Below are 22,035 nucleotides of genomic sequence, written 5' to 3'. Positions count from 1 at the left end.
ACACCGTGCTAATTATAAGCCTCACCATTGCGCGTAATGCTTTTAAGAACGCGGTGACTTCATCAGGTTTTAGAAGACCGTGTTTGACACAGCCTGGCAACCTGTCGCAGGCACTCTTTATTACCACATTACATCTACCTCACACACACACACACCCACGCACACACAAATACAAGGTGCCACAGGTGAGCAAGGCGACTCCGGTAGCTAATTGCGGGCAAATCCTTTTGTGTTATGTGTCCAGGGGCCTTCCCTTAAGAGCATCCATCAGTGTTTTTCCTCCATTGCGTCTTCCTCCAGGGAGTCCCGCCTCCCCCCCCTCGCTGCACTACCCTCGCTCGGCAGACCTGGCAGGAGAGAATTAGCACCGGCCCAAATCTGCTAATTATTTCTTTCTTTCTGTATCAATTATTTGTTCATAACATCGCCCTCCTTGCTTCCGTGCGACGTCTCAAGACACCCGATAAAGCCCCAGTAGCACACACACACATTTGTTCTTACCCAAGTACATATGTAATTAAAGCCACACACATTCATTCATTCATTTATGTATTTTTGTTACGAAGACCGACAACTGTTTGTTGGTGCTGCCTCACTTTAAGTAGCGTGCACGCGCAGAACACATGTACGCACACGTGCCCACAGGTACGCTTACAGCGCGTTGCCTCCCGCTGTGCTCCATTCAAAGCCTCAGAGGCACTAATTATTAGAGTAATGGTTGTGCGAGGGTGGGTTCAAGGGGGGATTGTGTAGGTGTGTGCCCGTTAGAAGCTGTTCTCACATCTGTCACTCTGTTAAATTAGCCTGCTTAGACAATCAGAGGAGGCCAGAGCGGAAAGACTCTGTAGTACATTTTTGCAAGGTGTACAATTAGAGAAACCGTTTGCTCTCATGTTGCAATGTGTGACTTGTCCATTACCAGTGCATTTAAAGGCTTTGCACAGCCTGTGACATATTACCCAGGCTAGGGCTGGGCGATGTGGCCTTTTTTTAATATCTCGATATTTTTAGGCCATGTCACGATACACGATATATATCTTGATATTTTGCCTTAGCCTTGAATGAACACTTGATGCATATAATCACAGCAGTATGATGATTCTATGTGTCTACATTAAAACATTCTTCTTCATACTGCATTAATATATGCTCATTTTAGACTTTCATGCAGAGAGGGAAATCACTACTAAGTCAATTGACCAAAACTGTATTTATTAAACAGTTATTAAGCAGTGGCACAAACATTCATGTCATTTCCAAAACAGAAAGTGCAAGATTGTCAGAGACATTTTAAAACAAGCTATTAGTGCACTTTTGTGCATGATGTCACTAAGATGACATATCAAAACAACACTAAATTAAAGTGCACTTTTTGTACAGAACGCCACTACAATAGTTGAAAACAAATAAAGTGCACTTTTGTGCATGATGTCACACAAGATATTTCAATAACTGTCCAATAAAAATGAGCTGCATAATAGGAAATCAAACAGTGTATGTCCTTCACTATGTGGTAGGTTCCTGCGGACGTTATCTCCTTCTGTTGTTGACTATTTTTTTCATACGGTGTTGATGTGGAAATGGTTGCCTCCGCATTTTGTTAGTGTGGCACCGAACGGAGATGTTGACATGCAGAGTTTCAAGCACTCTTCGTTCTCTAGCGGGTGACTTTTCAAATGATGCTACATATTAGCAGTAATGCTACTTTTTGTAGCAACGCTTTTGCACCACACTTGACCAATTACGGTTGTCTGTTCGACATATTCCCGCTTGAAGCCAAACCACCGCCAGACGATGGACCCCTTGCTGTTTTTCTTGGGAATTAATTCTTCCTTCATTTGTTACCAGATTCACACCTTCTTTCTCTCGTATTACCACTCGCACCACATCTAACGTTACCCATGCCGCTACCTCTCTGCTCCGCGAGGGCGTATACGTATGAGAAGCAGAGACAACAAAGAGTGATAAAAGCCTGTAGTGTAATGCCCGCAGCTAAAAGCAACTGCGTGAGAACGTGTACTCGAATATCACAATATAGTCATTTTCTATATCGCACAGAGACAAACCCGCTATATATCGAGTATTTATAGCCCTAACCCGGACTATAAACCCGTCAGCGATCTTTTACTGTTTCCGTATAATATTTTGTCTGATCTTGAATGGGATTGTGCTGAAAATCGAATTTCCCCTCGGGGATCAATAAAGTACTATCTAATCTAAAGCCGCACTCACTAAATTTTAGAAAGAAAATATTTTCCATAAATTAGTGGCACCAGACTATAAGCCGAAGATATATAAATTGTGAAACACGTAATTTACACATAAATATTTTCATTCTTTTCAAACGGTGTCTGTAAAATGGCTGATCAAACAAAACAGGACCCACTAGCTCCGGAGGCAAGCTCTCCGATCAGCTAAACGGACTCAATAACTCTACAGGGACGTTTTAGTGAATTTACTGAAAATGTGTTAAACTTAAACAATATAAATCAAATGCAAGGTAATTATCCTAGTACAGACACTTGTAAACGTGTTAGCATATTAGCTAAAGCTTATCACTCTAACTTCATTACATTGCGATAGCACGTACAAATATGCATGAAAACACTCCTACAGACACCGCACGTGCAACGGTTTAATAGTAAGAACTGTTTTAGTTGTATTGTAAAATTTTCAAATGTTGTTTGGAGTGATAAATGAAGAATCCATAAGAGTAGAAACGCTATGGACGATTAGAAGAAGCAACGACCTTTCTACTTCCGGTTCAAAGCTTTAAACAGCAAGAATTCACATTCATCCAGCAGCACCTGCAGTGAGCGAACTCGTCCAAAAGTTGGCGCCATAGCACAAACAATAACACGCCATTTAAGTGTCTTTGCATGTGTTTATGAAAACTATTTGCATTATGGCTGTCATTGTAGCGTCCCGGAAGAGTTAGTGCTGCAAGGGGTTCTGGGTATTTGTTCTGTTGTGTTTATGTTGTGTTACGGTGCGGATGTTCTCCCGAAATGTGTTAGTCATTCTTGTTTGGTGTGGGTTCACAGTGTGGCGCATATTTGTAACAGTGTTAAAGTTGTTTATACGGCACACTCAGTGTGACCTGTATGGCTGTTGACCAATTATGCTTTGCATTCACTTGTGTGTGAAAAGCTGTATATATTATGTGACTGGGCCGGCACGCCAAGGCAGTGCCTTTAAGGTTTATTGGCGCTCTGTACTTCTCCCTACGTCCGTGCACACAGCGGCGTTTTTAAAAAGTCATAAATTTTACTTTTTGAAAGCGATACTGATAATTTTGAAACCGATAATTTCCGATATTACATTTTAAAGCATTTATCGGCCGATAATATCGGGCTGCCGATATTATCGGACATCCTTAGTTTCTAACTTTAAAGAGTACTTCCTTAAATGCCACACGTCATTTCGCCGTACATAAAAGTTACTTTGATGGTGCCAGCATTACAGTGTTTCAGTTCTGATGGTTGTAAATCCAAACATATCTGAGGACAGCCAGCGTCCCAGAAGAAAGAACCGTGCTCCACATTTTAAAGTTCCATTACATTTTCTACCTTATCTCCTTGCAGTTCATCATTTGCCAGCAGTGTTTTGGCTGAAAGGTGTGATAGGAGAAACAGTTCGGAAAGAAACCCTTGTAGTATTTGAATACAGCCGATAATCCTGTCTTTGCTTCTGCGCTGGTCGAAGTGAATGTCGGGGAGAGACACTCCGTTCCGTGCAGACCGTGGAACAAAGACGGATTACTGTCCTTTCTTAAACTTAGCATTGTCCGGATTGTGCATCGCTGTATTGCCACCATTTGCGTCATGGAGCGCGCTCGATTACAAATGTTTACACCATCAAAGTCGGAGCGGCATCCTATGGCCGAGCTGCACATATGCTCCCTGATTAAGCATCTTTAAGTGATTTTTCATAGCCCGTTTCATTTACTCGTATTTTAAATGTGCTTTAGTTAAGCCCATTGGCCTCTTATGTCAACATGCTGCTGAGGAGATGGCATTAAATGGATTTGGGAAGGGCGGGGGTGCGTTTTATGCCTGTGTGCATGTGGCGGTAGCGCGTACACGCTTGAACATGCTTGAAGTTTTTGTGTTATTCTTGTGGGTGTGAATATATGCACTGTATACAGCGTTTCCCACAGGGCAGGCATCTATTTGTGGTGGTGTGGTCGGGGGGTGGCGGCGGCGGCAGCGGCGATGACCAAGAAGAACGCGGAGTTGGAATATAATTACAACACTTTATGTACATATTTATATACAGATTTGAACAATTAGTTATTCACTGAAATATATTTATTAATTGTGGTTCTTACAAAAAATATATCTTATAAAATATAAAAGCTAAAATGTCTCTTAAAGCTCTGCCCCTTTAATTAGTGCATACTAAATAATTTAACTTTAGCCTACTACTACAACCATATTATTTACCAGCAACATAAAGTGAAACAGAGGCAGAGGTGTATGTTTTGTCGTGGTCCTCTCTATAAGGCACATAAGAATATAAATTAGGACCCTTTTCATGAGAAAAGTGCATTTCTGATCTGACCCTGCTTTATTTTTCAGTGTTTGCTGAGTCTCACCTGTTCCCTCCGCCCTAATTTTTCTACTTGCCCGACTTCTCAAATCTACTTGCCCCAATATTTTTACTTGTCCTGCCTAGGTTTTTTTCTGGCTGTGTAGTGCTCATGGCTTATATCTTACTAAAATCCTTCCCGTTGACTAATTACAACACTACACAGTATTTATTATTATTATTATCTATAATTACATTTAAATGGCATTGCATACATGTAAAATTAAATGCTATTTCACATTATTTGACCAGTAGCAGTTACACCCATCTGAACAAGTCAGCCACCTGTTTAAAGCCCGATCACCGTTGAAATCTTGAAATGAAGGGCCTTTAATGGCCAAAACATTAACCTGGACAACATTTTAACAGCTGGTTGGCTCAGATTTTATTCTTTTCATTGCATTCACATGCTGCAGTGGACAGTGGACATTTTAGCTTGAGTATTAATGTAGTATCTGAAGCACCGTCTCCACGTGTGTTTATTGACAACAGGGTTATAACCTGGACACGTTAGCTCGTCGGTATGAAAACAGGTGATTGTTATTACGTCCGTCTGCCCCGGACCCCGAGTCAAACAGCGGAGGTGTTAATGAAGCAGCGTCAGGCTGCTCACCGTCAGTGAAACGCTCGGTGAAATCGCGGATTAACGTAAAATATATGACGAGCCGCGAGCGATGCAGCTATAACCTATCAACCAAAACCTATATTACCCTCGTATTTTGATCCCGTCCGTCCGTCTTCGTCTTCGTCTTCGTCTTCGTCTTCGTCTTCTTCTTCTTCTTCTGGCCCACCAGGTGAATTAAGTGCTATTGGCGGAGTTACAATGCATAGTAGGCTACCGCCACGTACTGCACCGGAGTTGTAACTACAAGGTACATTCACAGACAGAGTCCCATTGCTTTTATGAGCGGTCGAGCGAGTCAAAAGCCGAAAAATCCATTTGTGGCGGACGTAATTCTTTCGTGGCGGGCCGCCACAAATAAATGAATGTGTGGGGAAACGCTGGTACCGTATTTTCCGCACTATAAGGCGCACCGGATTATTAGCCGCACCTTCTATGAATTACATATTTCATAATTTTGTCCACCAATAAGCCGCCCCGGACTATAAGCCGCGCCTACGCTGCGCTAAAGTGAATGTCAAAAAAAACGCTGCGCTAAAGTGAATGTCAAAAAAACAGTCAGATAGTTCAGTCAAACTTTAATAATATATTGAAAACCAGCGTTCTAACAACTCTGTCCCAAAATGTACGCAAATGTGCAATCACAAACATAGTAAAATTCAAAATGGTGTAGAGCAATAAATAGCAACATAATGTTGCTCGAACGTTAATGTCACAACACACAAAATAAACATAGCGCTCACCTTCTGAAGTTATTCTTCATTCGTAAATCCTTCGAATTCTTCGTCTTCGGTGTCCGAATTGAAAAGTTGCGCAAGCGTGGGATCCAAAAATGGCCGGCTCCGCCTCGTCGAAGTCATCGGATTCAGTGTCGCTGTTGTTGTGCAGCAGTTCTGTGAATCCTGCCTTCCGGAAAGCTCGGACCACAGTTGTGACCGAAACTATCTGCCCAGGCATTTACGATCCACTGGCAGATGTTGGCGTATGTCGACCGGCGCTATCTGCCCGTCTTAGTGAAGGTGTGTTCGCCTTCGGAGCTGTGTGAAAAAAGCCACCCGGCCTCTTCGCGTAAACTTCCCTTAACCACTCGCTCATCTTTTCTTCATCCATCCATCCCTTCGAGTTAGCTTTTATGATGACGCCGGCTGGAAAGGTCTCTTTTGGATGGGTGGAAGTTAGCATGGCAAGCTAGAACCACAGTGAAGGATGACTCCTCATTCCCTGTGGTGCGAATATTCACCGTACGTGCTCCCGTTCCACAGTGCAGTTCACAGGAATATCAGTTGCTGTGAAATACGGTAGTAATCCGTGTGCGGATGGAGAGATTGCGTCTTTTTATGATCCGGATCCTTGTCGCGTAGTAGGAGCCATTTTGTGGTCTTTACAGATGTAAACAGGAAATGAAACGTACGGTGATATCCGCGCGTTTTTTCTTCTTCTTCCGGGGGCGGGTGAAGCGCTTCCTGTTCTATGGGGGCGGGTGCTTTCCTTGGCGGTTGCTTGCGTAGAAGAAAAAGCGCTTCCTGTTCTACCGGGAAAAAAGATGGCGGCTGTTTACCGAAGTTGCGAGATCGAAACTTTATGAAAATTAATCGTAATAAAGCGCACCGGGTTATAAGGCGCACTGTTAGCTTTTGAGAAAATTTGTGGTTTTTAGGTGCGCCTTATAGTGCGGAAAATACGGTATATATGTGTTGTTGTTTTTAACATATATCAAACATGGCTGCATTTGTATCCGTGTGCGTGTGCGTGTGTGTGTGTGTGTGTGTGCGTGTGTGTGTGCGTGTGTGTGTGTATGGTGGGGATCAGAATGGTCTGGACTCTAATACCAAATCAGCCACCTGGTCCCACATTGGGCCGCAGACCGGTCTCATATCCTCTCCTTCATTTGGGAATGAATGGGATTAATCCTAATCCCGTTTATAGACACCCATAGAGATCAATACTAAACTGCCTTTAACTTGATTTGCCTTTAATCTATCACAAAGATGCTTAGTATTGCATTAAATGTTGTGTCTAAAAGCCAGCGCGTGGCTCATAACTGTATTTCCTGATGCTTTTTAAGCCTTGAACCCATTCTGACAAATGCTTCCTAATCCAACTTCAGCATCGGGACAGACAGCATCTTCACTGACCTGATTTATGTTGTTCCGTTTTCTACATTTTGAAGCATTCCTCCCATTTTTTTCCCCCTTTAATTATTTGCATGTTAAATTAGAATCTCCACGCAGCCGATTTATTTGAAGTATAATTATAGCAATACCCTTGCATGTATATATATATATATATATATACACACACACACACACACACACACACACACACACACACACACACACCGTGGTTAATTGTCGGTTAGATTTCCAAATCTTGGGGTGCAGCCTTACTCATTCAACTCAAAGCAGCATATCTGAGAGACATGTGTTACAAACCCACTCCCTTCTTTTCCGTTTAATTGGTTTCATAAACAGATTAATTTGAAGGGGGATAGGGTGGGTGGGGGGGCGCTTAATTGCTAATCAGTGTTTCCATGCGGCTCCTGAAGAGTTGAACAGGACCGAGCGTGTTTTGCCTCACAGAAAGAAGGAAAAAAAAAGGCCTCCGAGCTTGCAGAAGACTGAGCAAAACGGGGAGGGAGGATGAACACAAGTTGGGAAAGGGGACACAAAGTAGGAAGGAAGCCAGGAATACAAATAGGAAAGAGGCAAAGTGGTTCATGTTGAATGCTGCGGTATGCACAAAAATAGTGGGACTCATTTAATTGATTACACTGCAAAAAGTCAGTGTTCAAAAACAAGAAAAAAAAAAAAAAAAAAAAAAAAAATTAGGGGTATTTTATTTGAACTAAGCAAAATTATCTGCCAATAGAACAAGAAAATTTGGCTCGTCAAGACTTTCCAAAACAAGTAAAATTAGCTAACTTCACTGAACCCAAAAGTACCTTAAAATAAGTATATTCTCACTAATAACAAGTGTACTTTTCTTGGTAGAAAAAAAAAAAATTAGACCTTTTTGCTCAATATGGTGAAAAATATTCTTAAATTTAGTAAATGCTAGTGCCATTATCTTGACATAATGATATGCGCTCGGCATTACATTTCTTGAAGCCAGCAAACTTATACTAAAAACTAATTTATTGTTCTTAATGAAAAGGCAACAAGGCAAGCGCTTGTTACTCTCGGGGTCTCCTAGCGGCTCAGGCAAATCATATTGTCTAAAAATGCATTTTTCCATCGACAACATGACATCATCGCACCAAGTGCGTACTCTTTCAGTCAATTAGTGCGCATATACACAGCCCGGCCCCCGGCCAAAATTGTGATTTTGAAGAATTTATCTGAATGTGCATGAACTATTTCTGTTCAAAATTATTAGAAATGTCACATGTTAAATGTTTAAATATTAACTGTACTGTGCCAACTGTACTACTATATGAGTACGTGTATTCTATTGTTTCATTGAAAATAAAACAGCAAAGTCCATTTGGCTGTCATCCGTTTTAATTATGAGACACAATTGTGTCAAAGTCATGATTTTTTTTCATGCTTGAAATAAGAAATTATTATTATTTAAAAAAGTAGTTTTATACTTGTGAGTGTTGATGACACAGCTTTGCAACAGTTGATATTCTAGTTCCAAGCATGTTTTACTCAATATAGGTCATAACATCTCAGCAACAAGCCGTAATATCTTACTGAGATCATTTAGGACCAAAACCCTTAAAACAAGTAAAACACTCTAACATAAAATCTGCTTAGTGAGAATAATTATCTTATCAGACAGAAAATAAGCAAATATCACCCTTATTTGAGATATTTAATCTTACTTAGATTTCAGTTTTTGCAGTGTAGGTAGTAGCCTGTTAATCAGTGTTAATTTTGACAGCAGTTTTTAATTTAGTTTTACTTAAAAGTCTTTTGACACAAATGTATTTTAGTTTTCGTCAAATGTGAGACGGACAACTTCAGATTGTTTTCTTTGTTTATAAATAGACCAAGTACACTCTGAAAATGTAAAAATAATAACGTTGTTGTTTTTTTGACACTTACATGTTGCGGTTAATAGTATTCTATCTTCATTTGTCGTTATTTATACTTTCTGAATAAATGATGTGAAATGTTCATCAGTGAAATAGGTGGAATTTAGTTTTTAAATGCTCCCATTGGTGTTAAGAAGATGAAATGAATAATAATATCAAAATCACATTACAGGATGTCATTATTGTAATTTACTTATTTTCCTCAACTGATGTACTCAACTCGTGTGGTTTATTCTGTACATATGTAGCGTCAGCGACAACAAAACTTGTGAATTTGGACTGATTTCATTAATCACACATGGAGCTAGAAAGGGATTCATATTATTTCAGCATATTTATGTGCGCCCAAGAAATGTGTACAACACGAAAATGTACAGATTAGGGATGTCCGATGATGGCTTTTTGCCGATATTCCGATATTGTCCAACTCTTAAATTACCGATACCGATATCAACCGTTGCCGATATATATAGTCGTGGAATTAACACATTATTATGCCTAATTTGGACAACCAGGTATGGTGAAGATAAAGTTTTTTTTTTAAATTAATACAATAAAATAAGATAAATACATTAAAAACATTTTCTTGAATAAAAAAGAAAGTAAAACAATATTAAAAACAGTTACATAGAAACTAGTAATTAATGAAAATGAGTCAAATTAACTGTTAAAGGTTAATACTATTAGTGGACCAGCAGCACGCACAATCATGTGTGCTTACGGACTGTATCCCTTGCAGACTGTATTGATATATATTGATATATAATGTAGGAACCAGAATATTAATAACAGAAAGAAACAACCCTTTTGTGTGAATGAGTGTGAATGGGGGAGGGAGGTTTTTTGGGTTGGTGCACTAATTGTAAGTGTATCTTGTGTTTTTTATGTTGATTTAATAAAAAAATTGAATAAAAATACTATACCGATAATAAAAAAAACAGATACTGATAATTTCCGATATTACATTTTAAAGCATTTATCGGTCGATAATATCGGCAGGCCGGTATTATCGGACATCTATAGTACAGATGATCAAAAAACATTGGTTTGGGTCGAAATTTTACAAGTTACATTACCAGCAACATATTTGGCAATCAAGGCATGAACGTGACAATCCACATTTTGTATACTATGACTAATGCAATGTGAGTACGTACACGGATCATTCAAAAAATTCAGTTCATTTTTGTACTTGGCAATTGTCCGTTTGATACCTCTGATCTAAATTGATCAAAATTATGTCTCGTTCTATTCAACAAAATTACACAACATTCTAGCCCGCTAAAATGACAGTAAATTTAGTCGACTAAAATATAAAGTATTAAAAAGTTTATTTGAAAGTGCCTTTATTTAGGCTACCTGCAAAGCATTGAACACAAAATGTATATGATTTTGTAGTCAAGAATGATGTAATTGGGTGAATGCGGAAATGGTGTCAAAGCGCTTTGAGTACCTTGAAGGTAGAAAAACGCTATACAAGTATAACCCATTTACCATAATTAGTCATTTTTTTGCTCCACACGTCAATGCCAATAAATATGTTTTGGCCCTTTTTCTATTTTTTATGCGAGGTCTCTGGCAGAGCATGTATGTATGTGTGTTGTGAACCAGAGTTACGATACATGCCTTTGTTATAGAGATGTCCGATAATATCGGACTGCCGATATTATCGGCCGATAAATGCTTTACAATGTAACATCGGAAATTATCGGTATCGGTTTCAAAAAGTAAAATGTATGACTTTTTAAAACGCCGCTGTACGGAATGGTACACGGCCGTAGGGAGAAGTACAGAGCGCCAATAAACCTTAAAGGCACTGCCTTTGCGTGCCGGCCCAATCACATAATATCTTTGGCTTTTCACACACACAAGTGAATGCCTTCATACTTGGTCAACAGCCATACAGGTCACACTGAGGGTGGCCGTATAAACAACTTTAACACTGTTACAAATATGCGCCACACTGTGAACCCACACCAAACAAGAATGACAAACACATTTCGGGAGAACATCCGCACCGTAACACAACATAAACACAACAGAACAAATACCCAGAACCCCTTGCAGCACTAACTCTTCCAGGACGCTACATTATACACCTCAACCCCGCCCACCTCAACCTCCTCATGCTCTCTCAGGGAGAGCATGTCCCAAATTCCAAGCTGCTGTTTTGAGGCATGTTAAAAAAAAAAAGCACTTTGTGACTTCAATAATAAATATGGCAGTGCCTTGTTGGCACTTTTTTCCATAACTTGAGTTGATTTATTTTGGAAAACCTTGTTACATTGTTTAATGCATCCAGCGGGGCATCACAACAAAATTAGGCATAATAATGTGTTAATTCCACGACTGTATATATCGGTATCGGTTGATATCGGAATCGGTAATTAAGAGTTGGACAATATCGGATATCGGCAAAAAAGCCATTATCGGACATCTCTAGTTATAATTTGTTTTTGAGCGCGGGAGAACGGGAAGCAAAAAGTACACATACTGTATGTGGCGGGGCAAAATTTCATCCCTCCATTTTCTACTGCTTGTCCCTCTCAGGGTCGTGGGGGGCTGGAGCCTTTAATATTTTAATAAATGTCCATCTCAAATAAATAAATAGGAAACTGCATCCACTTCCTTTTTTTTGCTACGCGTAATATAAGCGCGTTGGGCCACATTAAAAGTTGTCATGCTTTTAGATTTACTATTAAATAAATCATGCTTTGAAGCAGAGAACATTACTTTTTGTAAATAAATAACACGTTAGAGTTAGCTTCGACTTACAGTTGTGTAGATGTCACCATGACTCGCCTGCTGATGGCATCATATAGTGTCAAAAATGAAATGTGTCCTCTTCACTTTCTCACATGCACATATTACCATGTGGAACATGTTACATCCATGCATTTTTGTTTAGGCAGGGAGATATCAAACTTCCTTATCTCACAAAGAAAAGCATGTGATTGGCTCTCGTTCGCTGTTAAAGAGCTGTGATTGGATAGACAGTATTCCCAATTTGTCCCACCCAGCTACAACCCCAAATTAGATATAATTGGATTTTTTTTCTGTCAACATTTTATTCTCGTGTTTTATTCGTTGTCAGTTAATTTTGTTATCGTCTTTGTAGACGTACATTGGTTTTTATTTTTTATCGCTTTATTTTCCTCACGGCCAAATAGGTTGTTGACGATAACTTGGACGAAAATGATTAGTCAACAAAATGAACACCGCTCCTAATTACCTTTACTCACCCTTCAGTCCTATTCCTTCATCTTAGCAAGACATTTGGGCAATTTTATGCTTGGGAACTTGTGTGGGAATGCCCTTTTCTGTCCCCGGTGCACCAAGCAGGCTCCATAACAGCACGCTTGAAAGAGTTTGCTGTGGAAGAACTTCAACAGGGACTGGAGCGGAGCCATGAGACTCACGTCCCGTGTCCAAAATTAGCGACCTCTGACCTCACAAATGGACAAAAAGTCCTGCAGACACACTTCAAAATCTTGTAGAACGTCTCCACAGACGCATAGAAGCTGTTTTAGTTGCAAAGAGGGGAAACGACTCCATGTTGTGCTTACTTTTTTTGCTTCCTGCCGGTGGATTGTCTACATGTCCCCATGCTTTGGTTCAAACAGCACATACTGTACATCTACAGCAGAGGTCTCCAAACTTTTTCCAGCAAGGGCCACGCTCAGAAAAATTGAAGGATGCGGGGGCCACTTTGATACATTTTGTATATGAAATATACTAAAACCAATGCAATTTACACTAAAACCAATGCAATTTAGGTGAAAATATTCCAATATTTGAACAAAACATCCACATTTTAGCTTTGTGTTATAAGCAAAGCAAATTACATAATTCATGATCATTCTCATAATGATTTTATTTTTATTGATGTTAACTGCGCTCTAAAGTAAACTTTCCTTGCCTAATCCAACCCCATTAAAGGAGTCTTATTCGGATTTTTCTTCTACATTTAAAACACTTCCTTGTGGTCTACATCAGTGTTTTTCAACCACTAGTGTGCCGCGAGATACAGTTAAGTTAAAGGGGATTTTATCTAATTTCACCTATTTGGGTTAAAAATATTTTTTGCAAACCAGTAATTATAGTCTGCAAATGATGTGTTGTTGAGTGGTCAGTGCTGTTTAGAGCTTGGCAGAGTAACCATGTAATACTCTTCCATATCAGTAGGTGGCAGCCGGTAGCTAATTGCTTTGTAAATGTCGGAAACAGCGGGAGGCAGCGTGCAGGTAAAAAGGTGTCTAATGCTTAAACTAAAAATAAACAAAAGGTGAGTGCCCTTAAGAAAAGGCAATGAAAGTCAGGGAAGGCTATGCAGAACAAAACTAAAACTGAACTGGCTACAAAGTAAACAAAAACAGAATGCTGGACGACAGCAAAGACTTACTGTGGAGCAAAGATGGCGTCCACAATGTACATCCGAACATGACATAACAATCAACAATGTCCCCACCAAGAAGGATAAAAACAACCGAAATATTCTTGATTGTAAAACAAAGTAGATGCGGGAAATATCGCTCAAAGGAAGACATGAAACTGCTACAGGAAAACACCAAAAAAAGAGAAAAAGCCACCAAAATATGAGCGCAAGACAAGAACTAAAACCCTACACACAGGAAAACGGCAAAAAAATACAAAATAAGTCACGGCGTGATGTGACAGGTGGTATCAGTACACCTAATTTGAGACAAGAGCTATATTGATGCATGCTTGGTTATGGTTTAAAGTCATATCCAACAATTGCGACGACAACATTTTACTGTCAACTGAGTTTTGTTTTTTAATGCTTTCTGCTGGTGGTGTGCCTCTGCATTTTTTCAATGCAAAAAATGTGCCTTGGCTCAAAAAAGGTTGAAAAACACTGCTTAACATAACCGGTAATGGTGGTTCTTATGTTATGTTTTACCGACCATCTTCAAGTCGCTTTCTGACCGTCTCTTCAGGATGTGCCGTTTGTGGGCGGTCTTATTTACGTGCCTCCACTTCGAGAGCGTCTTCTCCCCGTCATCCATGCTGTAGTTTTTAGCGCTTCCATATAAAGTGTACCGACAAATATAAGTTAGAACTATACGCTACTTTGAATTAGAAATTACAACAGCATGAATGTGCATGTACGAGACAGTCTGCCCCACAACAGAGATTATTGACTACAATGGCTGAGTGGTGCAAAGCACTTTGGGTAAATTTCTACCATATATGGATAATCCGCTGACGCCAAAAAACATCACAAATCGAGCAAATTCTAAACGGGTTTGTTTCGAAGACGTATGATGGAAGGCAAGATTGATTTATAAATATCTCTGCCATGCCTCCATGGTTTGATTTTAAATTTTCGGGACTAACGAAGATAAAAAACTGTACTAGGTCAGAAAAGTTGGTTTTGCATAATAGAGCAATCCCCGCTTATTACATTTCTTCCTATCATTGTATACATTATTTACTAGGGATGGCGACCGTTCACATTTGAACCGATACGGTACCAATTCCTGGTATCTGAAAATCAATACCGGTATTCGACTGTACCAATTTTCGGTACTTTTGTGGTGATAAATATTGATTGTTTTAAATAATAAAATCTTTTTATTCAAATTTTTATTGGAACATCTAAAAATGAGCGGATTATGATAACTTCTGTCTCAGTTTTTGAGGTGGGTGGGGTTTGGTGGTAGCGGGGGTGTATATTGTAGCGTCCCGGAAGAGTTAGTGCTGCAAGGTGTTCTGGGTATTTGTTTTGTTGTGTTTATGTTGGGTTACGGTGCGGATGTTCTCCCGAAATGTGTTTGTCATTCTTGTTTGGTGTGGGTTCACAGTGTGGCGCATATTTGTACCAGTGTTAAAGTTGTTTATACAGCCACCTTCAGTGTAACCTGTATGGCTGTTGACCAAGTATGTTTTGCATTCACTTGTGTGTGTGTAAAAGCTGCAAATATTATGTGACTGGGCCGGCACGCTGTTTGTATGGAGAAAAAGCGGACGTGACGACAGGTTGTAGAGAACGCCAAAGGCAGTGCCTTTAAGGCACGCCTCCAATAATGTTGTTCGGGAGAATGGTTGCCCTGGGAGATTTTCGGGAGGGGCACTGAAATTCGGGAGTCTCCCGGGAAAATTGGGAGGTTGAAACCGATACCGATAATTTCCGATATTACATTTTAAAGCATTTATCGGCCGATAATATCGGCGGTCCGATATTATCGAACATCTCTAGTTAATAAGCATGGTACTGTTGGATTTTACGTGAATCGGTGCCTAGTTCAACTGGCGGGATTCGGTCGGTGCCAAAAAAGTACCGGATTCGGCACCCTATCCCTAATATTTACTAACATTGTTATTATACCGTCAACTAAAATGCCAATGAAGGCTTTAAGCGCACTCGAAAACATACCATGTCATGAGAGGACCCACAGAACATTTTGGTTTTCAGATCCCATTTTTGGGGGGATTTGGTCCTGTTTTTTTTTGTGTGTAATGTTGAATTTCGGGACATTATAAAATAAAAATGGAGCTGCGGCCCTCAAATGGACACGGTGTAGCGTTCCGCCATGACGTTCAGTGAGAAATGTGTGTCTTTATTTTGGCAGCGGTGCTGAGCGACAGGCTGATTCTGCTGTCCTTCCTAAAGCACAACCAAGTGGCTGCGGTCTTCCTCAACAGAAAGAACCAGGACTCCCAGGAGGCTGGCAGGGACACAGACAAACTCTCAGCCTCTGAAATCAAGGTACAGCGCAACACAAACACATGAAATGGATGAAAGACACAGAACATAAACGTGGACACCAAACAGAAGAAATGTTTTGAAACCGTTTCTTTTTTCTTGTTGCACCTGAGTTCCAGCTGCTTTGCCACCCACTAAAGTCTTTCATAAAGGACATTATGAGTACTCACTACTAACGGTACTTTTCTCCGTTTTTGCTGCCACAACAGCCGATGCTGACTCACACTGATATGGAGTGAAAATACTGTCAAAACTCCACAAACACACAAAAATGTTTTCATTCACGCCCACGATTTCACAGGTAAAAATGTTTTTTCTTCAAGTAGAAAAGCAATTTGCTAGTAAAAAATTTTTTTTTTTAAATCTCTCAGTAACAAAACGATGCGCAAGTATAAAAATTTTTTTGCAAGTATAAAAACAATTTTCTGCAAGTAAACAAATGATTTACAAGTATAAAAACTAGGGATGTCCGATAATGGCTTTTTTGCCGATATCCGATATTCCCCAACTCTTAATTACCGATACCGATATCAACCGATACAGATATATACAGTTGTGGAATTAACACATTATTATGCCTAATTTGGACAACCAGGTATGGTGAAGATAAGGTCCTTTTTAAAAAATAAAAATAAAAATAAAATAAGATAAATAAATTAAAAACATTTTCTTGAATAAAAAAGAAAGTAAAACAATATAAAAACAGTTCCATAGAAACTAGTAATTAATAAAAATGAGTAAAATTAACTGTTAAAGGTTAGTACTATTAGTGGACCAGCAGCACGCACAATCATGTGTGCTTACGGACTGTATCCCTTGCAGACTGTATTGATATATATTGATATATAATGTAGGAACCAGAATATTAATAACAGAAAGAAACAACCCTTTTGTGGGAATGAGTGTGAATGAGTGTAAATGGGGGAGGGAGGTTTTTTGGGTTGGTGCACTAATTGTAAGTGTATCTTGTGTTTTTTATGTTTATTTAATAAAAAACAAACAACAAAAAACCGATAACGATAATAAAAAAACCAATACCAATAATTTCCGATATTACATTTTAAAGCATTTATCGGCCGATAATATCGGACATCTATAATAAAAACATCCATCAATTCTCTACCGCTTGTCCCTTACGGGGTCAGGTAAAGTGCTTAAAAAAACAGTTTGCAATTAAAATTGTTTTTAAATCAATCAATCAATGTTTACTTATATATAGCCCCTATATAAGATCCCACATCAGAATAAGAAAAAACTCAACCCAATGGGAACAACGTGAAACCCTGGAATATCCCCTTGGGTGCAGGTATAAAACAATTTTCCTCAATAAAAAAACGATTTGTAAGCACCCCCCGTGACCCAGAAAGGGACAAGCGGTAGAAAATGGATGAATGGGTGGATTAGTACGTATAAAAACTATTTTCTTCAATCAAAAAACAAATTCGCAAGTTAACAAAAATTATTCAATTAAAAAACGATTTGCAAGTATTAAAAAAAAAAAAATTTAAAAAAAAAAAATACATTTTGTAATAAAAAAACATTCTCAAGTAAAAAAATAATATTTTCTGCAAGTAAAAAGATGATTTGCAAATATAAAAACGGTATTCTACAAGTAAAAGTAAAAGCTTTGCAGGTATTAAAACAAATAAATTTTCTGCAAGTAAAAAAAGATTTGTAAGTATAAAAACTATTTTCTTCAATTAGAAAACAATTCGCAGGTTAACAAAAATTATTAAATTAAATAAACGATTTACAAGTTAAAAAAACTATTTTCTGTAATTAAAAAAAACATTCGCAAGTTAAAAAAAACCCAAACTATTACTATCTGTAAAAAGGAGATTTGCAAGTATAAAAACTATATTCTACAAGTAAAAGTACAAGCTTTGCAGGTATTAAAACACTTTTCTTCAATTAAAAAAACCGATTTGCAATTATAAAAACTGTTTTCTACAAGAAAAAAAAAAAGTTTTGTGAATATAAAAATCATTTTCTTCAATTAAAATAATTCACAAGTATAAACATTATTTTCTTCAAGGTAAAACTTTTGGCAGTAATATTCCACCCTGCGCGATTCGAACACTTGATGTAGAAGCAGGGTGGGGAGTAAAATTACGGACAGAAGAGAAGGGAAACAAGTTCAACCTGTAAGTTAACCAGTACATTTCCCCTCTTCTGTCTGCCATTTTACTCCTCACCCTGCATCTTCTTCTTTGTTATTTTTTGGGGTAATGTATGTCCAAATAACAGTATCTCTGAGGGCCTTAAATGGACTCAGTAGCACCACTTGTTGTTGGAGAGTGCGAATTACGGGTGCTTTGAGTGTGTGGATCACGCAGGGTGGAATAACACTGCCGAAAGTTTTAATGAACGAAAATTGTTTATATACTCCCGATTTTTTTTTTTCATTAAAGAAATGTGTTTTTTTTACTTGCAAATAGTTGTGTAAAAACATTGTTTGTGGTGTTTTGGCAGTAACTTCGCTCCCATACACTGACACCATCACATCACTGCCACACCCTTTTGTGTGTCCGTGTGTGTGTGTGTGTGTGTGTGTGTGTGTGTGTGTGTGTGTGTGTGTGTGTGTGTGTGTGTGTGTGTGTGTGTGTGTGTGTGTGTGTAGGGTGTTTTTTAAAGCAGCCGCCACCTTGCAATGTACACATGCACACTGACTACCCTCCCCCATACCTCCCAGCAAACGTGCATACACACATCGCCCGCCCTGGTCCAGTGGGCTAAGCTGGAGGGGGGGAATGGAGGGGCTGCAAAGGGAGGCTCAACTAATCCTGCCCGCAGAAAAGTGGTTTCTGATTATTGCTGACCAGCAAACGCTACAATATATAAAAATATATCTATCTAGAAATAGATGATGGCTTGTGGGGGGCTAGCTGTATCGGATAGTTCAACTGTCAGTGATCTAGCATTCAGCCTTTTTGTGCAGCACTTTATACTTTGCCCTTCGTCCTTTTCCTGCATCCCTTTATATTGTGATGGTTGATGTTTATAGTAATTAGAGATGGGATTTATGGCTCCTTGAAGGGAGCTGTTCTTTATAAAGAGCACTTCAAAAAAACTGGCTTGTTACAGGTTGTTGTTTTTTTTTAACAGTTTTTATTCCATCCATCCATCCATCTTCTTCCGCTTATCCGAGGTCGGGTCGCGGGGGCAGCAGCCTAAGCAGGGAAGCCCAGACTTCCCTCTCCCCAGCCACTTCGTCCAGCTCTTCCTGTGGGACCCCGAGGCGTTCCCAGGCCAGCCGGGAGACATAGTCTTCCCAACATGTCCTGGGTCTTCCCCGCGGCCTCCTACCGGTCGGACGTGCCCTAAACACCTCCCTAGGGAGGCGTTCGGGTGGCATCCTGACCAGATGCCCGAACCACCTCATCTGGCTCCTCTCGATGTGGAGGAGCAGCGGCTTTACTTTGAGCTCCCCCCGGATGGCAGAGCTTCTCACCCTATCTCTAAGGGAGAGCCCCGCCACCCGGCGGAGGAAACTCATTTCGGCCGCTTGTACCCGTGATCTTGTCCTTTCGGTCATAACCCAAAGCTCATGACCATAGGTGAGGATGGGAACGTAGATCGACCGGTAAATTGAGAGCTTTGCCTTCCGGCTCAGCTCCTTCTTCACCACAACGGATCGATACAGCGTCCGCATTACTGAAGACGCCGCACCGATCCGGCTGTCGATCTCACGATCCACTCTTCCCTCACTCGTAAACAAGACTCCGAGGTACTTGAACTCCTCCACTTGGGGCAAGATCTCCTCCCCAACCCGGAGATGGCACTCCACCCTTTTCCGGGCGAGAACCATGGACTCGGACTTGGAGGTGCTGATTCTCATCCCAGTCGCTTCACACTCGGCTGCGAACCGATCCAGTGAGAGCTGAAGATCCTGGCCAGATGAAGCCATCAGGACCACATCATCTGCAAAAAGCAGAGACCTAATCCTGCAGCCACCAAACAAGATCCCCTCAACGCCTTGACTGCGCCTAGAAATTCTGTCCATAAAAGTTATGAACAGAATCGGTGACAAAGGGCAGCCTTGGCGGAGTCCAACCCTCACTGGAAACGTGTCCGACTTACTGCCGGCAATGCGGACCAAGCTCTGGCACTGAGCATACAGGGAGCGGACTGCCACAATCAGACAGTCCGATACCCCATACTCTCTGAGCACTCCCCACAGGACTTCCCGAGGGACACGGTCGAATGCCTTCTCCAAGTCCACAAAACACATGTAGACTGGTTGGGCAAACTCCCATGCACCCTCAAGGACCCTGCCGAGAGTATAGAGCTGGTCCACAGTTCCACGACCAGGACGAAAACCACACTGTTCCTCCTGAATCCGAGGTTCGACTATCCGGTGTAGCCTCCTCTCCAGTACACCTGAATAGACCTTACCGGGAAGGCTGAGGAGTGTGATCCCACGATAGTTAGAGCACACCCTCCGGTTCCCCTTCTTAAAGAGAGGAACCACCACCCCGGTTTTTATTCATTTTATTAATCAAGGAAACAATCACTGTTATCAGTTATTTGATACAATGTAGATCAGAATAATTTAATTTACACAAGCATTACTCTATTGGTGTGGATTATTCTGATATGTTGGCTACATTTTTATTTTTTTTTGTTTAGATATACTTTTCATTATAAACATTCATTAAGGCGGTGTCATCACTAGTTTCACTCACCTAAAAAAAAAGTGTAGCATTTAAACAGTATAGAAAAATACACAAATAATAACAAACTATATTAATGGATATAAAAAGTATAAATAAGACTACAATAAAAAATACGACATAATAAAAATGTGTGTATTAAAGTTAAAGTGCCAATGATTGTCACACACACACTAGGTGTGGCGAAATTATTCTCTGCATTTGACCCATCACCCTTGATCACCCCCTGGGAGGTGAGGGGAGCAGTGGGCAGCAGCGGTGGACACGCCCGGGAATCATTTTGGTGATTTAACCCCCAATTCCAACCCTTGATGCTGAGTGCCAAGCAGGGAGGAAATGGGTCCCATTTTTATGCTTGAACTACTACTCTTTAGAATAATTTACCCGAAAGTGGATCCAAATAAACATAGATGAAATAAAAAATAAATACAACTAAAAATATGGTATTCATTAAAAAAAAAAAAAAAAAAATTATATGTACCGTATTTTTCGGACTACAAGTCGCAGTTTTTTTCATAGTTTGGCCGGGGGTGCGACTTATACTCAGGAGCGACTTATGTGTGAAATTATTAACACATTACTGTAAAATATCAAATAATATTATTTAGCTCATTCGCGTAAGATTTCATGGGATTTAGCGATTAGGAGTGACAGATTGTTTGGTAAACGTATAGCATGTTCTATATGTTATAGTTATTTGAATGACTCTTACCATAATATGTTACGTTAACATACCAGGCACGTTCTCAGTTGGTTATTTATGCCTCATATAACGTACACTTATTCAGCCTGTTGTTCACTATTCTTTATTTATTTTAAATTGCCTTTCAAATGTCGATTCTTGGTGTTGGCTTTTATCAAATACATTTCCCCCAAAAATGCGACTTATATATGTTTTTTTTCCTTCTTTATTATGCATTTTCGGCCGATGCGACTTATACTCCGGAGCGACTTATACTCTGAAAAATACGGTATACATTTTATTTTAAAAAGAAGTTAATCCAAATTCTGCTAAATGTCCTTTAACTGCGACTCATTTTGTAGTCCACGCATGTGCAGAGTGGGCAATTGCAGACGCAAAATGTGCATGTGTTTGAAAAACAACTCCCAAACAAACGGCTCACAACTGGGTTCTCTCTTTAAAGAGCCATTCAAAAGACTCTATTCGTTTGCCAACGTAACATCTCTATGAGTAATGCTTTTTTTTTTACGGTCAGATACAACAGATACACCAGGTTGTGTGTGTGGTTTTTGTCAAAGCATGCATCGCTCTACCGAAAATACAAGGAGAGCTCATTACTGTGCGACTGTAGAGCGTGGCGGACCTTCCTAAAAAAAAAATATGCACATCGCTAAAATAGGCCCGGCAGAACAAGAGACTCAC

General features: G+C 39.8%; 1 protein-coding gene across 1 annotated transcript in view; it reads left to right on the top strand.

Moving 5' to 3' along the window:
* wdpcp (WD repeat containing planar cell polarity effector) overlaps positions 1-22,035 on the top strand; it is a 211,348-nt gene that overhangs the window by 90,694 nt on the left and 98,619 nt on the right. Inside the window, exon 10 of the mRNA XM_072911888.1 lies at positions 15,845-15,981. Coding sequence (XP_072767989.1) covers positions 15,845-15,981 — 137 coding nt within the window. The remainder of the gene's footprint in view (positions 1-15,844; positions 15,982-22,035) is intronic.

The sequence above is a fragment of the Nerophis lumbriciformis genome, linkage group LG02, assembly GCF_033978685.3.
Source record: "Nerophis lumbriciformis linkage group LG02, RoL_Nlum_v2.1, whole genome shotgun sequence".
Taxonomy (NCBI): domain Eukaryota; kingdom Metazoa; phylum Chordata; class Actinopteri; order Syngnathiformes; family Syngnathidae; genus Nerophis; species Nerophis lumbriciformis.
The sequence above is the reverse complement of the archived record's forward strand: the minus strand, read 5'-3'. Positions and strand labels throughout refer to the sequence as shown.